The sequence below is a fragment of the Copadichromis virginalis genome, linkage group LG19 (genome assembly GCF_057382275.1).
Source record: "Copadichromis virginalis isolate Kocher_CV1m ecotype Utaka linkage group LG19, C_Virginalis_male_GT1.1, whole genome shotgun sequence".
NCBI classification, from domain to species: Eukaryota; Metazoa; Chordata; class Actinopteri; order Cichliformes; family Cichlidae; genus Copadichromis; species Copadichromis virginalis.
Genome location: NC_140636.1, coordinates 437,501 through 453,037, shown reverse-complemented (window position 1 = coordinate 453,037; position 15,537 = coordinate 437,501). Strand labels below are relative to the sequence as shown.

At 42.7% G+C, this 15,537-nt stretch overlaps 1 protein-coding gene across 1 annotated transcript in view; it reads left to right on the top strand.

The window, feature by feature from the left end:
* LOC146685309 (MAM domain-containing glycosylphosphatidylinositol anchor protein 2-like) overlaps positions 1 to 15,537 on the top strand; it is a 164,460-nt gene that overhangs the window by 102,914 nt on the left and 46,009 nt on the right. The window contains exons 10-12 of the mRNA XM_085441528.1: positions 5,226 to 5,374; positions 10,569 to 10,746; positions 15,317 to 15,337. Of these exons, the coding sequence (XP_085297654.1) occupies positions 5,226 to 5,374; positions 10,569 to 10,746; positions 15,317 to 15,337 (348 nt within the window). The remainder of the gene's footprint in view (positions 1 to 5,225; positions 5,375 to 10,568; positions 10,747 to 15,316; positions 15,338 to 15,537) is intronic.

Here is a 15,537-nt window from a genome sequence, read left to right as displayed (position 1 = left end):
TGACAGCGGGTACTCAGTCATGAAGGATCCTTTAGATTACTAATGTGTACACACACACATATATATATATATGTACACATGTGTGTGTGTGGAATGCTTAACTTAATAATTTTAGCAGTGTTTGTATCCCGAGCTTCAGATGTTTCAGTTTTTTTGTTGTTATGAGGATTTTATCTTAACGTGAGGAAACGAATAAAATCATAATTTCATGTAACTGAACAAGCATGGGGAGAGAAGGCAACATTTAATATGTTTAAAATGTTTTTTTAAACCTTTTGGGGTTTGAATCATGGTAACTCAGCTCGTTACGTTTTCAACAAATACGTATCAACTTTTGTGGAAAATAAAAGAGAAGGCGTCGGACGAGTAATCCATCTCTTTAATTACACAGGTCTGGTTTTGTCTCACGTGAATTTGGAGTTGTTGTTGACTTCCAGGCTGAACCGACTCTGCGGGTTTCAGTCTCTGAGTCCACTTGTGTCTGCGTCTTCTCTGAAAGCTCCCCTGCAGAGGCACCCTGTCAGCGCCCAGAGACTTCCTGTAAAACCCGCCGCTGTGTTAAGCCTCTTATCAGGGCCGACCGCTGAGCAGCAGCGCGTTTTGCAGGCAGCAGCAGAAAGTGTTTAAAGAGTGGAGTTGTAAGCTCAGGATATAAAGATGATAGAAAATGGTGGTGATTATGCCAGACTTGTCATTTGCTGAGGTGAAGTTTGCGTTGTTAATCAGGTGTGAACACACTGGTGGCATTTTAAACCTTGCTCATCCTGCAGCGACCAATGAGACAGCGTAAAGCTTCAGAATAAAAGTGACAGAAGCAGACATGAAACTGTGAGACAAAGTGCCAACATGACGACTCGCCAGACGGTCTGACTGCTCCTCCCACCGTCAGACAGATGAAACAAACAGAATTTTAATAGGATGATTCATTTCTGTCTGTTGAAGTCACAACAGCAAAAGTAATTTTGTGTGTTTTTAAAGCCCTGATTTCTGCTGAAGTCTAACATAAATAATCTTGTTGTCACACAAGCAGAACACACACCATTGGTTTAAAACAGTCACGTAAAACACAAGAAAACATGAGACGTGAGAACACCAACACAGTGCTGTGCTGCTTCCTGTTGCATTTACTGTTAGTCTAATGGCATAAGGTCACAGAAGAGGGGCCTGAAAACTGAAGGCGCTGCCTCCCATTCTACTTTAAATACTCTAGGAACAACAGCAGGAGTGAAGTGCTCTAATGGGTGCATACAGGACTGTAAGGCCATCAAGGTTAGATGAGGCCTGATTATTCAGGACCTTGAAAAGAGATCATGGATGCCAACGGTCAAACCAAACAAGTCAAAAGCTGTGGCTACCAAACAAATGAGACTGCAGCCACTGTCCCTGGATCAACCGTCAAGTAAGGCAAGGAGCTGCTGATCATTTCAGTTGTGCAGGGAGGGTCTATGGAACGCCAGGACTGCCATAATGAATTAATTAAATACACCATTAAATAATTAATTAAATGTGGCAATAATTAATTAAAATTGGAATTAATTAATTAAATAAATAGTTATGACACATGTAATTAATTAATTATTGACACATTTAATTAATTATTTATGTATTTCACATTTTAATTAATTATTGCCACATTTAATTAATTAATTATTGACACATTTAATTAATTATTTATGTATTTCACATTTTAATTAATTATTGACACATTTAATTAATTAATTATTGACACATTTAATTAATTATTTATGTATTTCACATTTTAATTAATTATTGCCACATTTAATTAATTAATTATTGACACATTTAATTAATTATTTATGTATTTCACATTTTAATTAATTATTGACACATTTAATTAATTAATTATTGACACATTTAATTAATTATTTATGTATTTCACATTTTAATTAATTATTGACACATTTAATTAATTAATTATTGACACATTTAATTAATTATTTATGTATTTCACATTTTAATTAATTATTGACACATTTAATTAATTATTGACACATTTAATTAATTATTTAATGATATATTTATTTCATTTTGGCAGTCCTGACGCCTGGCTCTCATCATGAAATAATTTTATCTGTCAGCCTCACCCATCAAATTCAGGGGGCGGGGTTAACGCTGATCGAGTCAAAACCATTGCTTTGGCCTGGTGGCCATTGTTTCTAGCACACAACAACCGGCATGTGGAAGCTAACAGAACTGAGCTTTGAAAAACCCTGTTTGTGTGTTACCAAATACCGTTTTAATATTTTTTTAGCCGAGAATGTAGTGGTTTAATCTTCATGTGTCTGGTCGGTTTGTCAAGATACAGCCTCTTTGCAAAAGTGTTTCGATGATTTCGGAGATGTCTGCCCAGTCTCACGGCAAAGCGTGGGATAGACCCGCTCGCCTCGCAAGCAATCCCACCGACAAAGCGCAGGCCCCGGTACACAGCTGTAGTAACCCCCGCTGACTTCTTTTACTGAGGTTATATTTATCGGTGTTTTATTTCCTGATGTTCTTATGTGTCCTACGTGTTTCAGTCTGAATTATAACTAACATTAAAAACATGTTTAAGGAGGAGAGAGAGCAAATAAATCTGTTTAACATCTGATCTTTGGGTTTTTGTTCAGTAATCAGCGTGACCTGTGTATAAACACATAAAAGAGATAACGTTGGTGTTTCCGTCATGTAGTAACTGCTGGCTTTAACTGTACAAAGGTTGTTCGACACTATGAAACACATACAGACTTCATGATGTTCGGCTAATATTTTTATTGTGAATATTAATCATGCTGACCTCGCTCTGTACACCACGCAGCGAGGTCAGCATATCCACGATATCCTCAGCTCCATGAGTTAACACAGAGTTTCCCAGCTGACTATCTAACTGCCAACTATTCCAGAGACGTGAAAATATACAGCATAAAGAAAAGTGTAAGAGACTCAGCAGCAGATTAGAATAACAGTTATACATTTAATAAATCACCAAATGAATCCAAGAAACGAGCAAACCTGTTCCGACAATTTGAATTTGTATTCCCTCAGCTGCAGACTCGCTGCTGTTTAAATGTTTGAAAAGGAAGATTAGATATAAACAAACGTCAAACATAGACTCAGTCTGCCTTCACATTTGATATGAGGCCAGCACGTATAGTGGCCTCAGCAGGCTATTACTGAAATACACGTGCTATATCATAAACTATGATATAAACAGGGAGCTCCTATTAACATGTTTAGTTTTAAAGGACACCTTCCTGCCTTTAGTCTCATTCATGAGCAGTATTCGTTTTCTTCTAACATCCAGAAGTCTGCACGATGTGTTTCATAGTTTGTAACAAGCCTTTGACAGGTAAACATAACATGACCGAAAAAGCAAAAAAAAAAAAAGAAAAAAAGAGAGAGAGAGAGTGTTGACATAAGAAGAGAAAATTCTCTCAATTATGGAGACAGACAAATGGTTCATTTATGTTTGATGTGTGTTTATTCCTCCCTAAATATCGTCGGTGAAGTTTGCCATGCACGTCAGATTTTCCTGCGCATTTTTATACGTCTGCCAACAGAGAGAGAAAAAAAATCACATTCTAACAGACAGCTGGTGCTTAGAATACAGTTGAATAACTATTAAAAAACAGATGATATTTAGATGATAGTTCAGTCTAACACATGTGCCACTGAACCATTAAACGTCTGTGAAACTATGCAGTTATGAAACGTAACTTTAACCTCAGCCAAACCGATTTGCTCAGTTGTAAATAAAACAGCGAAGTAAACGTGACCCGACAGACAGAACCTGAGTGAATGAAGTCCAGCGTTTAACCACTGAGAGTTAAAACTCAGCTGAGGTTTCAAAGCTGTGTGCTGGTGATTGGACATCAGCCGCTGATAAAGCTGGCTCGCCTATAAAGTGCTCTGTAAGGAAACGAGCTCCAGCAGCTCTGCGCTCGGGGAAAACACTATATTTACTTATCTTGTGCAGAAAAATGCGCTGACATTGCTTTATATCGAGCACCGGCTGCCCAGTTAAACTGTGACTATCACCAGGTAACTAGGCGTGTTTCTTGAATTAGCAGCAGGTGTTAAACAGCTGACAGATGAGGAGGAGGATGCATGCAGGTAAACTGAGGGTCTGCTGAGCTGATCGCTGGTTTCGTGAGAAAAATGTCAGCTCGTTCTTTATGTTACAGAAGCACAGAGACACAAGACCAGGCGGAAAGAGACGATCGTTCGGTGAAAATGAGAATCTGCGAATGCAACATGTGGAACACGGAGAGTGGAATATGTAAACAAACCGGTTAACGTAACCCCCTCGGTGCACTCTGCATGCTAATTGTTAGCAGAGCTAGTGAAATCTCTGAAAACATCTGAGCACTTTTGCAAACATGTTCTATGTTGACAACCTGACCAGACATACGGCGCGACATTCACGGCTAAAACACTGTTAAAAGTGTAGCTGGTGACAGAAAAACGGGGTATTTTAAAACTACACCACCACCATTGCTGCCTGTGATTTGATCTGCATTCTGGGATAACTGGCTGCCCCAAGTCTACACAAGCAATCGATTTTCTAGGATCGACCTGTTTTGACTTACTTTGCACGGCAACCAATCAAATGTTAGAGAAGCTGCATGGGCAGCGTTAACCCCGCCCCCTGAGTTTGATGGGTGAGGCTGACAGATAAAATTATTTCATGACGAGAGCCAGGCGTCAGGACTGCCAAAATGAAATAAATAAATATATCATTAAATAATTAATTAAATGTGTCAATAATTAATTAAATGTGTCAATAATTAATTAAAATGTGAAATACATAAATAATTAATTAAATGTGTCAATAATTAATTAATTACATGTGTCATAACTATTTATTTAATTAATTAATTCCAATTTTAATTAATTATTGCCACATTTAATTAATTATTTAATGGTGTATTTAATTAATTCATTATGGCAGTCCTGGCGTTCCATAGCAAGTTGCTGAGAAAAGCAAGAGTTTTGCTAAACTGGCCAACAGCCTTGTTTTGGTTGGTAGTTCCACCATGCCAAGCATCGCCACACAAACACACAACAGCGAGTAATCTGCAGCCAAAGATATAAAAACGACCCATCGTAACACCAAGTGTCACACACTGAAAAACACGGTGACGACATTGTTTTCTATTCATGAGTGAAAAAGACATCCTGGACCTGTTTCCAGCCCTGTGTGACCTCTGACCCAACTGCCTCCTCAGGAAAAGCCAACCCTCCAGAGTTTTACTACGACACCTACAGCGCTCTGTGGCAGAGCAGGCCGCGAGTCTACGGCTTCAAGCTGCAGTGGACTCAGATGGAGCCGAACGCTGTGGATCGAATCCTGGCCTACAGACTCGGCATAAGGCAGGTCAGTGCAGCAGGTTTGTTATTTGAATGCAGCAATCAGTCGTCCCCACAAATGTCTTCATTTGCATTTTGTTTGTCCGAACTCAGGGGAGGTTTTCCAGAGTTTATAAGGGTCTTTGAAATGTCTAAAATCCATCTATATGCACGTTAGACTTTACAGTTATGGATTATGAGACTTGCTTATAATCCATAACTGTGAAGTGAGTTATGAAGTTAGAAATATTTAATTGAAAAAGTCTGTTGTAACCACTGAGGACTGATTTGCTGACTTCCCCCAGGCTGTATTTACAAAGAGCACGGTGACCACATGTGAGGTGGGAGGAGATGTTTCAATCGGACACTAATTTACTGAAAAAGCCTTTTGCCTGTTTTTTGCACTTGATTCTGAAATGAACTGAGTGCACCGCAGCTTTTTAAACCACCCCTGAAACTAGCCATGCATACGAGGGGTGTTAGCATAGTTAGTAGACAGACTAACTATTCTAATAGCTGTGCTTCGAAGCAGCTTTGTGATTAAAGGAAAACAACCAGTGTGAAATTATAGCTTGCAAAGAAAAACATGCTTAAATTAGGAACTTTAAGTTGTCATGAGAAATAAGAAAACTACAACTCCACAAACTCGTGTCTGCCTTTGTGTTACTGTTCTAGATTCATGTACGTTGTTCCCAATCCCACTCTGGAATAACAACATTAACTTCCACAATGTCCGATGTCGTGGTGTCAGGATCATCTTCATATACTGTCTTATGTGTTTGATACAAGTCAAATATTAAGCACCTTCAGTGCGCCAGTAAAATAGAAAAGCACTGTATGAGAACCAGTTTACCATGTTACCAAAAATAAATAAATATGGTGATGTACTAGACAAGACAAGACGCTTCACCCGTTGCCTACTGGTGGTGGTCAGAGGGCCCGGTGGCGCCAGTGTCCGGCAGCCTCGCCTCTGTCAGTGCGCCCCAGGGCAGCTGTGGCTACAATGTAGCTGCCATCACCAGTGTGTGAATGGGTGTGAATGTGTGTAAAGCACTTTGGGGTCCTTAGGGACTAGTAAAGGCGCTATACAAATACAGGCCATTTACCATTTACTAGTTAGCTTTGCAAACAGGTGGTGTAGCAGCTAGCACTGACACCTTGCAGCCAGAGTCCTGGGTTTGAATCTGCCTTTGGCTTCTCTGTGTGGAGTTTGCATGTTACCCCATATGGGTTCTCCTCAAGCTACTCCAGCTTCTTCCCATAGATCAAAGACGCGCGTGCTAGGTTCCGCATTGGCTGCAGGATGAATATGGATGCAAGCGTATATGTCCTCTGTGTTAGTCCTTTGGTGGACCGGCAACCTCTCTCCCAGCCTCTTGTGGGCAAGACTCCAGCCCTCTGCGATCCCAGTTAAAATGGCATTAAGAAAATGGATGGACTGATAGTCACGTTAACTGATAGATGTCAACTAAAAAGTTGTTGTTTCTATACCTCGTTGTTCCTGCATGTGTTCTCTTGGTGTTCTTGCTCCATTAAGAACATCACAAAGTGCCATGCATGTAAGAAACTCCGTTCCGGGTCATCCGTGGATCGGGTTTCCTCCGAGGCGTGGGCACCTATCAGCAGAGATTGTCCATAACCTATAGAACTCAAAGGAATATTCTCAAGTAATAGTCAAATATGCCATTCAGCGTGTTAGTTACAGCGCCGGGAGTAGCTTGGGAGAACAAGGAAACAGACTGCTTCAGGTTGCCTTCCCAAACCAACTCAAAGTTTATTCATCAGACAACAGTTTATATAGAGGAAAAAGGTTCGTGTGTCAGCAGATTCTCAGTTCAGACCGGTACAGACCAAATAAGGAAGCGCCTTCCTGCCCTCTGAGCAGAGAAGTATCCTTTGTATAGTTTATCAGTTCAGCTACAATTTATGATTATCCCAGCGAAATACACTCCTAGACATAGAATACAGAGTTCTTTCATTAGTGAATTCTGAAACAAACCACCTGGCCTTTAACAAACCTTTCTCTAAGAGATAAAGAAGGGAGGATGGGAGTAAGGGAGTGATCTCTGTGGTATTTTCAACCTTGAGGCACCAGCCTGTGATTCTTACACATCAATTCTTGGGCCACAGAGAAAGAGAAAAACAACTAGTAAATGGGCCTTATTGAGCAACAGTTTTCCTGTATAATATCACTATAAAACAATATCCTGTAAATGCTCCCATGGTGCTAAAATACATAACAATGCAGTTTGCAGCAGTGTGCTTAAAGCATGGGGAAACCAAACTGAAACATGCCTCTGCTTCTCTGTTCTTCTGTCCTCGTGGGGCCTGTAACAGACTTTTAGATCTTATGGGGCATTCAGTGTTTTCTCTATAGTTGATTTTACCCTGCAGAGTCACATGGAGGTAAAGCCCACAGTGACGGACCACATAGTGTATACGAGTGAGTGTGGGAGAGACAGAGAGTAGGTGGCAGTATTCCTCCTCCTTTCTCTCTGTCGGGCTTCACCTGCAGTGAAGCTCTGCTAAAAATCAGTGGTTGTGTAATTGTTGTAATTGCAGGTGATCTGTAGGGATTAACAAATATTAAAAGGACATTCATTCAGTTTTTAATGTTTTTAGAAGGTTTCAAAATTCTGGGAATATTTTCCCTGAAAGTTGATTGTGGATGTTTTCAGTGGGAGAAACGTTTCATCACTCGTCTAAGTGACGTCGTCAGCCTCAGCCGACCTTATAAACACTCAGGGCTGCATTTATTAACAGAGAAACACTGTTCCAGAAATATATACAGATCTCCAGCACTGTGGCTCCCGTGGCGATTCCCCTGAATCCCACAGTGTGAGTGTAGTGACTGTGGCTCCAACTTTCCCCGTGCTCCCAAACCGTGACTCCGATCCCTGGCGACACAAAGAAACACACATGTGGGCAAAGGTATCCACACTGGTGAGGTTTAGCAACACTGAGAAACACGGCCGTGCTAACCAGGGTTAACTCAACGATCCGGTGTTGACCAGAGCTGAGCCGCACTGCTAAATATGACGGTCATGAAGAAGGTCATCAGCACAGTTGACGTCTCCCGTATGTCCTGATGTATCAGAAGTTGGTAGTGATCCCGTACGTGTCAGGACTATCGGAGCAGCTGAGATGCATTTTCTCTAAACACCGGGTCTCTGTGGCTTTTAAACCCCAAAACACGCTGCACCAAAAACTGGTCCACACCAAGGATCGGGTCCCTCGACACAAACAGAGTAACATAGTTGTTAAGTGCCAGGAGGATTGCCAGGATTTATACATCGGGGAAACCAAACAACCTCTGGCTAAGAGGATGGCACAACACAGAAGAGCCACCTCGTCAGGCCAGGACTCTGCAGTCTATTTACACCTACAGGCCAGTGGACACTCTTTCAATGATGAGGATGTAACATCCTGGACAGGGAGGAACGCTGGTTTGAGGGCGGAGTCAAGGAGGGAAAGACCATCTCTGAATGGAGGAGGGGCCTAAGGGTACATCTGTCACCATCTTACATGCTGTGATTGCAGCCATTCCCCACCTCTCTGTGAATGGGACTCATTGATCAGTGTTCATGACATTGTGTCTGTGAAGGTTCTCAGTCATCCAGCTCACCTGAAACTCTGGCTGATTGGGACCCACACCCAGTTTCACACCTTGGCTCAGGCGATTAGAGGATCATCAGGGGTTCTTTTGTCCCTCTGTGGGGGGAAACTCGCACTAGGTTTATATCTGGGACTCTCCACCATTTGACCTTAGAACTGAAGAAGCTTCTCGGATGAGAGGTGAAACGTCTTCAAGCAACTTAAAGAAGTCCAGACGCTTTTCTTTGCAAGCTCCTTTGGCTGTTCGTGACATTGTTCCTTCAGTGGGCTGGCTTCAGTCATTATGCAAATGTCCTGCTTATAAGGTTGGAAACCTGCAGTCAGCTGAGACCGAAGACGTCACCTGATGATGATGATGAAACGTTTCTCCCACTGAAACGTCCAGATGAACAGAATCAACCTTCTGGGATCTGCCTCCCTTAGTTTTCAGCTTCATATAATACACACTGATCACATGACTTGGTGTGCTTGGTATGGCAGAACAACACACACACACACACGTGTATGTACACACACACACACACACACACACACACACACACACACACACACACACACACACACACACACACACACACACGTGTGGAAAATGTTCCTGCAGCACAGATTCCTGAAACTCTACCTGAGGTCCCTGCAGCAGCAGCCTGGCATCATAAAATAAGGAGCAGGAGGAAGATGTGTTCCCATGGCAACTGGCTCGTCTTTTCATTCTGCAGAGCTGCTGAGAAACAGAGAAAAGGAGGAAGTGCTGATGGGGAGAAAAAAGTTATGAGGAGGCAAACAAAGTCGGGGAAGAAATATCAAAATGTTTAATTTGGGGGAAGGAAACTGAGAGATGACACAAATCAAGACACAACAATTTAAACACTTGTGCCTCAAGTATTCCCATACAGAAAATCACACCAAAGCAGAATTCAGAATTAATATTTAATTTATTCGTTGTACTGTACTGACTGCACATAATGAGGCACGATGGTGGTGTGGGAGGCACCATAGAGTGACAGATCAGTCACCTGTTTATGAGCCATTAAAGAGTCCATGTTAGTAATCGTGTTATATCAAGCAGACTGAAGTACAGAAATGACCTATGACCTTCTGATACATGTTACATTTCTGCAGCACATGTTTTGTTCTTTGCAACATTGTAGCTCCTGTAACGTCCTGCAACAATGAGGTGTTGGTCATGCACCATAGACAGGCATGGATTAAGGAGAACCTGAAGATCTCATTGCATTGTGGTGAAGATCTGCATAATGTGATTTAAATTGGGTGATAGGAAACTGGCCTTAGTGGAATATGTGCTCAGTTACAGCTGCTCTAGTGCATCATGGAAACAAATATGGCAATAACGCTTCCACAATTTCTCATTCTGCCTCAGCTTAGAGTTTCTGCATAGCTGCTGCTTGTCGACATGCAGTCACGTGTTACGGTAAAGTTAGCCACAGTAGCTGCTTCAGGCTAACACGCAGAATGTTCCTGTTGTTGTTGCCCATTAAAAAAACCAAATGAACATTTGGCACGCTGTGCTGAGTTTAGGCTGATCTGTCGAGTTAATCGAAATGAATGTGTTATTTGGATGAGTTGGAAAATCCCGCGTTTTGTTTCAGATGGGTCAGTCTCGCTGGTGGGAGCAGGAGATTCCCATGGAGGGAACCATCCAGAAGGGGGAGCTCTTGACCTACAACTTAACTGAACTCATCAAACCTGAATCCTACCTGGTCCGCCTGACACCCATCACCCGCTACGGGGAAGGAGACTCCACTGAGCGCATCATCACATACAGCGGTAGGCTGCCTCGTTTTCTATCGTTCAATCCCCGAACAAGAGCAGGTACACAAACACTGCCTCGCAAATCTTTCTGGAGGAATTTACACGCACAGCTGTTTGCAACGCTGCTTCAGATCACTGAGGTTCACGTTCATGCACAGCTCTCTTAAGGCTCGCGACAGTGTTTCAGGCTGGGTTGAGGTCTGTAACAAACCTCTTTTTTCCAGGTATTCTTTAGTAGATTTGCTGCATGATCATCGTCCTGCTGTATGATCTAAATTCAGCAAAACGTTACATGTGCTTTATATTGAAGGTAAAACCCTAAAATACAAAGCAAACAGAGAAAAAACCCAACAATCAACTCGATGCATGCTGGCACAGTGGCACCACCATGCCTGATGTTGTGGGGACATGCTGTGTTTGGTTTTTGCCAGATACGGTGATGTACATTATGGCCACAGGACATGACAGAAGTCTTACGGTGTGTTCAGATGCAGCTTGGCAAACCAAAGCAGTGCTGCCATCTTCTTCTTAGAGAAACAAAGAAGCCTTCCAAGCAAACTGTACTTGCTAAGGGGTTTTGAATTTTACTGTCATGAACTTCAACATTTAACATGCTAACTGAGGCCTGTAGAGTCTGAGATGTAGCTCTTCATGCGCTGCAGCCATGGAGGCAGTTAAGTCATACAGGACTTTTCCTTCTCATCCCTGCCATACATCCGTGCTTCAGATCTCCATGAAGCTGGCCATGGTGTTTCAGCGTCTAACGAAGACGCTGGTGGGCTTTCCATCACCCGATGAGTTTTTTTTCACTCATCTCTTTTCACTTCCTGTTTGTCTGTACACCGACATGTATTTAATCAGTGATATTGTTCGACTCTGGCCTTCTCTCTGGTTCTGTTTTAAGCCACTGATGAAACAGCCTGTAAAGTGATGTCAGGAAGCATGAGCTGATATGAGAAGGCCGGTCTCACAGAGGAGGGCTTCACAGGGCCGCTTAAATGCCTCAAATGTTGAATAATAATTTATATCTGTGTCGAATGACTTAAGATAACAAGACTTTTAGCTGGAAAGTTAACACTTCAGCTAAAAGTGCAAACAGTTGAAGTGTGACAGGAATCCTGGTGGAAAGTGCAGACAGGAGTCAAAGTCAACACAGAAACACGAGTGGAGTAAAATCAGGCTGACAGAGAAACAACCTGCTCACAGCAGGAGACGCTGATGCACACGTAAACATGACCTAGGCTGCTGCCTGATGAGGACTTTTGACTGTCAGCGAACATCCTGCCACCTCCAGATCACGATTTTACCTCTGTGCCACAAACACAACCATGATGGTAACTGCACTTTGTAATAATAATAATGATGGATTGTATTTATACAATGCCACTATTCATTCACTCTCACACACTGGTGAAGGCAAACTATAGTTTTAGCCACAGCTGCCCTGGGGCAGACTGACAGAAGCCAGGCTGAGATATCGCGCCATCGGCTCCTCTGGCCAACACCAGTAGGCAACGGGTGAAGTGTCTTGCCCAAAGACACAACGACCGAGACTGTCCGAGCCGGGGCTCGAACCGGCAACCTTCCGATTACAAGACGAGCACCCGACTCTTGAGCCACGATCGCCCCATGTTTGTGCAACATGCCCTTTTTCCTCCACCTAAATGCTTTGTATCTAACATGCACACATGAACACATCAGAGAGCAACTTGCTTATCTTGCCCAAGGACACTTATGCATGTAGACTGGACAATAGACCCTGTGCACGAGACAATGCTAACTTCCTGGTTTGAGACCGGATGTGGGGTTGTGCATTTCCGGTAGCTTTACTTTGCGGTCAATCGCTACTGCGAAGATATATCCTCCAAAATCATGTCCAAAACTGGAAAACGTAAAGATGGCGTTAAGTTACAAAGAACAGAAGGTGGGAACACTCACCGCTGTCGTGTCATAAAAAATCTAATGATCAATTTTGACGTTTAAAGCGTTTAGATCGATCAGCTGTTTACATCACTCAACACAAGCAGAGCTGCATCACTGCAGCAGAAGACACATCGTCCACATTCAGAAGCACATCTCTGTATAGTGACTGGTCTCATGATTCAAACAGGCCAATGTTCAGCATTCAAACTACAGGTGAAGAACAGTCAAACCAGATGTTTCCCCATTATGTCGATATCAGCTAGTCAGGTACACACCTACACAGCATGTTAACAAACCGTGAAAAAAGCCACACAAAATGAATGATTGCTGGTAACGGTTTCTATACGTTAGTATTTACGAAGGGTATGTTGTGACTTACCTTCAAGATTACAGCGGTCCCTCGCTATAACGCGGTTCACCTTTCACCTCGCTGTTTCGCAGAGTTTTTAGTGCAAGTTTGCATGTCATGGTCCTGGGTCTTTTGACCCAGCGTTTTAAGTTTGAGTTTATTTTGTTCATTAGGTTATCTAAGTTCATTTGGTTATTAGACTCCTTGTGTTTTCTTCCCCTGTATTTAAGCTTCCCCTCACCCTTCGTGTTTCATGCTGCGTGTCTTATGTTATCAAGTTTGTATTATTATGCCTAAGTGTTTCTAGTTATTATTTTCCCCTCGTGTTTCCAACTATGTTAAGTCTCCCCTGCTTTCATGTATTTTATGTCTGTGGCGTATGTTGTCAGTCCAGGTTGTCATGTTCATATCTCACTGTGTTTCCTGTTTTATTGTGAAGAGGTCTGGTGTTCTGTGTTCATCATGTTCAGTTTTACTCTCCCACTGTGACGTCATTATGTTCATGTGTGCCAGCTGTTTCCCCATGTGTTCCCACTTCCCTCATCATCCTGTGTGTATTTAGTCCGTGTGCTTTCAGTCATTTGTTGTCAGGTCGTCTGCTCATCCATGTCTCATTCCCAGGTACCCATGTCAGTTCACTATGGTTAAGCTTTTTCATGTTTTGTTATTAGTTCACCCAGTTTAGGTTATTGTTTAGTTTTCACCGATGCCCGATTATTTTTACCCTCATTGCTAGCCTCAATAAACGGCTTGTTTTGTTTATCCACACTACGTTTTGGTCTGCGTTTGAGTCCTCCTCTGCAACACATACGGTCTGCCCCAGCCAGACCGTGACATTGCATGCTTATTTTTACGTCACATTGTGTCCTGCGTCCTGATCGCTGCATCGATGCTAGCAGTGTGACTCTGCAGTGCAGCGCTGTATGTCCACGATGTCCACCAAACATTTGGCACCGTCAAAAATAACATTGGCTTTCTTCCTGCAGTAAATATAAACAACGACAGTATTCAGGAAGAAAAACAAACATTGCAGATATTTTATCGTAACTCTGGTTTTACGTGTCTCATCAACACAATTTAAAAACTGGTATAAAGTCCACACTTTGTCCGTCAGTTGTTCCGTCTGTCCTGCTCACATCTCCAATGGTTGTACACGTTGTCATTAACGTGGCTTCACTCCACATCAGCCGCTTTGCTAAAACACCGGTGTCGCACATAAGGACGCTGTCAGAGCCTGTCAGCCACGTTGATCAGCTGCTTATATACGAATGTGAATCGCGTGATTGGCTGGACTGTGGGATAAGGCGGCATCGTTCTGATCCCACACGGGAGCAGCCAGTCACTGACTAACACTGCAAAAGGTTAGGTTAGATGTTCTTTTGTGCACGACGCAGATTTTCTGTGCCAGCAGTGCACAATTGCGCACGCGCACAGCTTAGAGGGAACACTGGCCAGGAATCAAACTACCAACCTTCCTTCTCTACCTCCTGAGCTACAGACACCGCAGAGAGCAGCTCAGGTTTCAGTATCTTGCCCAAGGATACTTATGCCTGCAGACTGACGTTCAGCTGGGTCACATGATGCTCTGCATGTCACCATGTGACATCTGTCAAAGCTGGATTTAAGAGAAGAATGGATACCCTGAACCCTGCAATTAGGTAATAAAAGCTGTTTCCACTGCGTGTGATTTAGTAGATTTAGGTTTTCTAATCCTTCATTAGTTTGTAAATGAATTTCCTCCCAACACAACACCTTGGCCATGGTTCAGGGTTCTTGTCAGATCAGCATTTCCTGATGTCCCACGGTTTGGATAAGAACAGCATTTCCAGCATGGTTTACATTTGGTCAGACACTGAAGTGCTGTGGTAATATTATTGAGACTGCCACAGTGTAACAAAGCACAGGACAAGTGCACACCTCAGTGTGTCGAGGTTACTTCCACTTTCGAACAGCTGCTTGAGTGTTCAAGGGTTTTATAGGTTAGAATCAGGGTTGGGTTGTAGGGTAAGCAGCCTGGGAGTGTCACCGAGGTCCGCACAATCCAATCTATTCTTATATCATAACTTTAGCATGATGAAATGTGTCCAGGACAGAGGGGCTCGCTATCAAACAGGTTTACACTGAAAGGTCACTTCCTGTTTTTTGTCTTGTATTTCGTCATGATCTAAAAAGCTGTTTGCAGTCCAGCTTGGTTTGAAACGACACCGTTCTCACGTTTGTGTCACAGTTACTGTCCTGGATCATAACGGTTCTGCTCACACTGAGTGTTTTTGGACTGTTCTGACTGACCTCTTCTTTTTTGTCCCTTCACAGCTCCTGTTAACCCACATCTCAGTAAGTATCTGCCCACACTGACACACAGTCACACACTGGGCTGCACTTGGGTTTAAAACAGTCCAAATGGCCTTCTATACTGGGAACATAGCTAAAGGTGGATTAGCCATATACAAAGAGTGTAGGCTCCTGCAGGAAGTACAGGAAAAGCTTTTCAGGTGCGTCCCACCTGAGCTGCTTACAATCAGCTGATATTTATT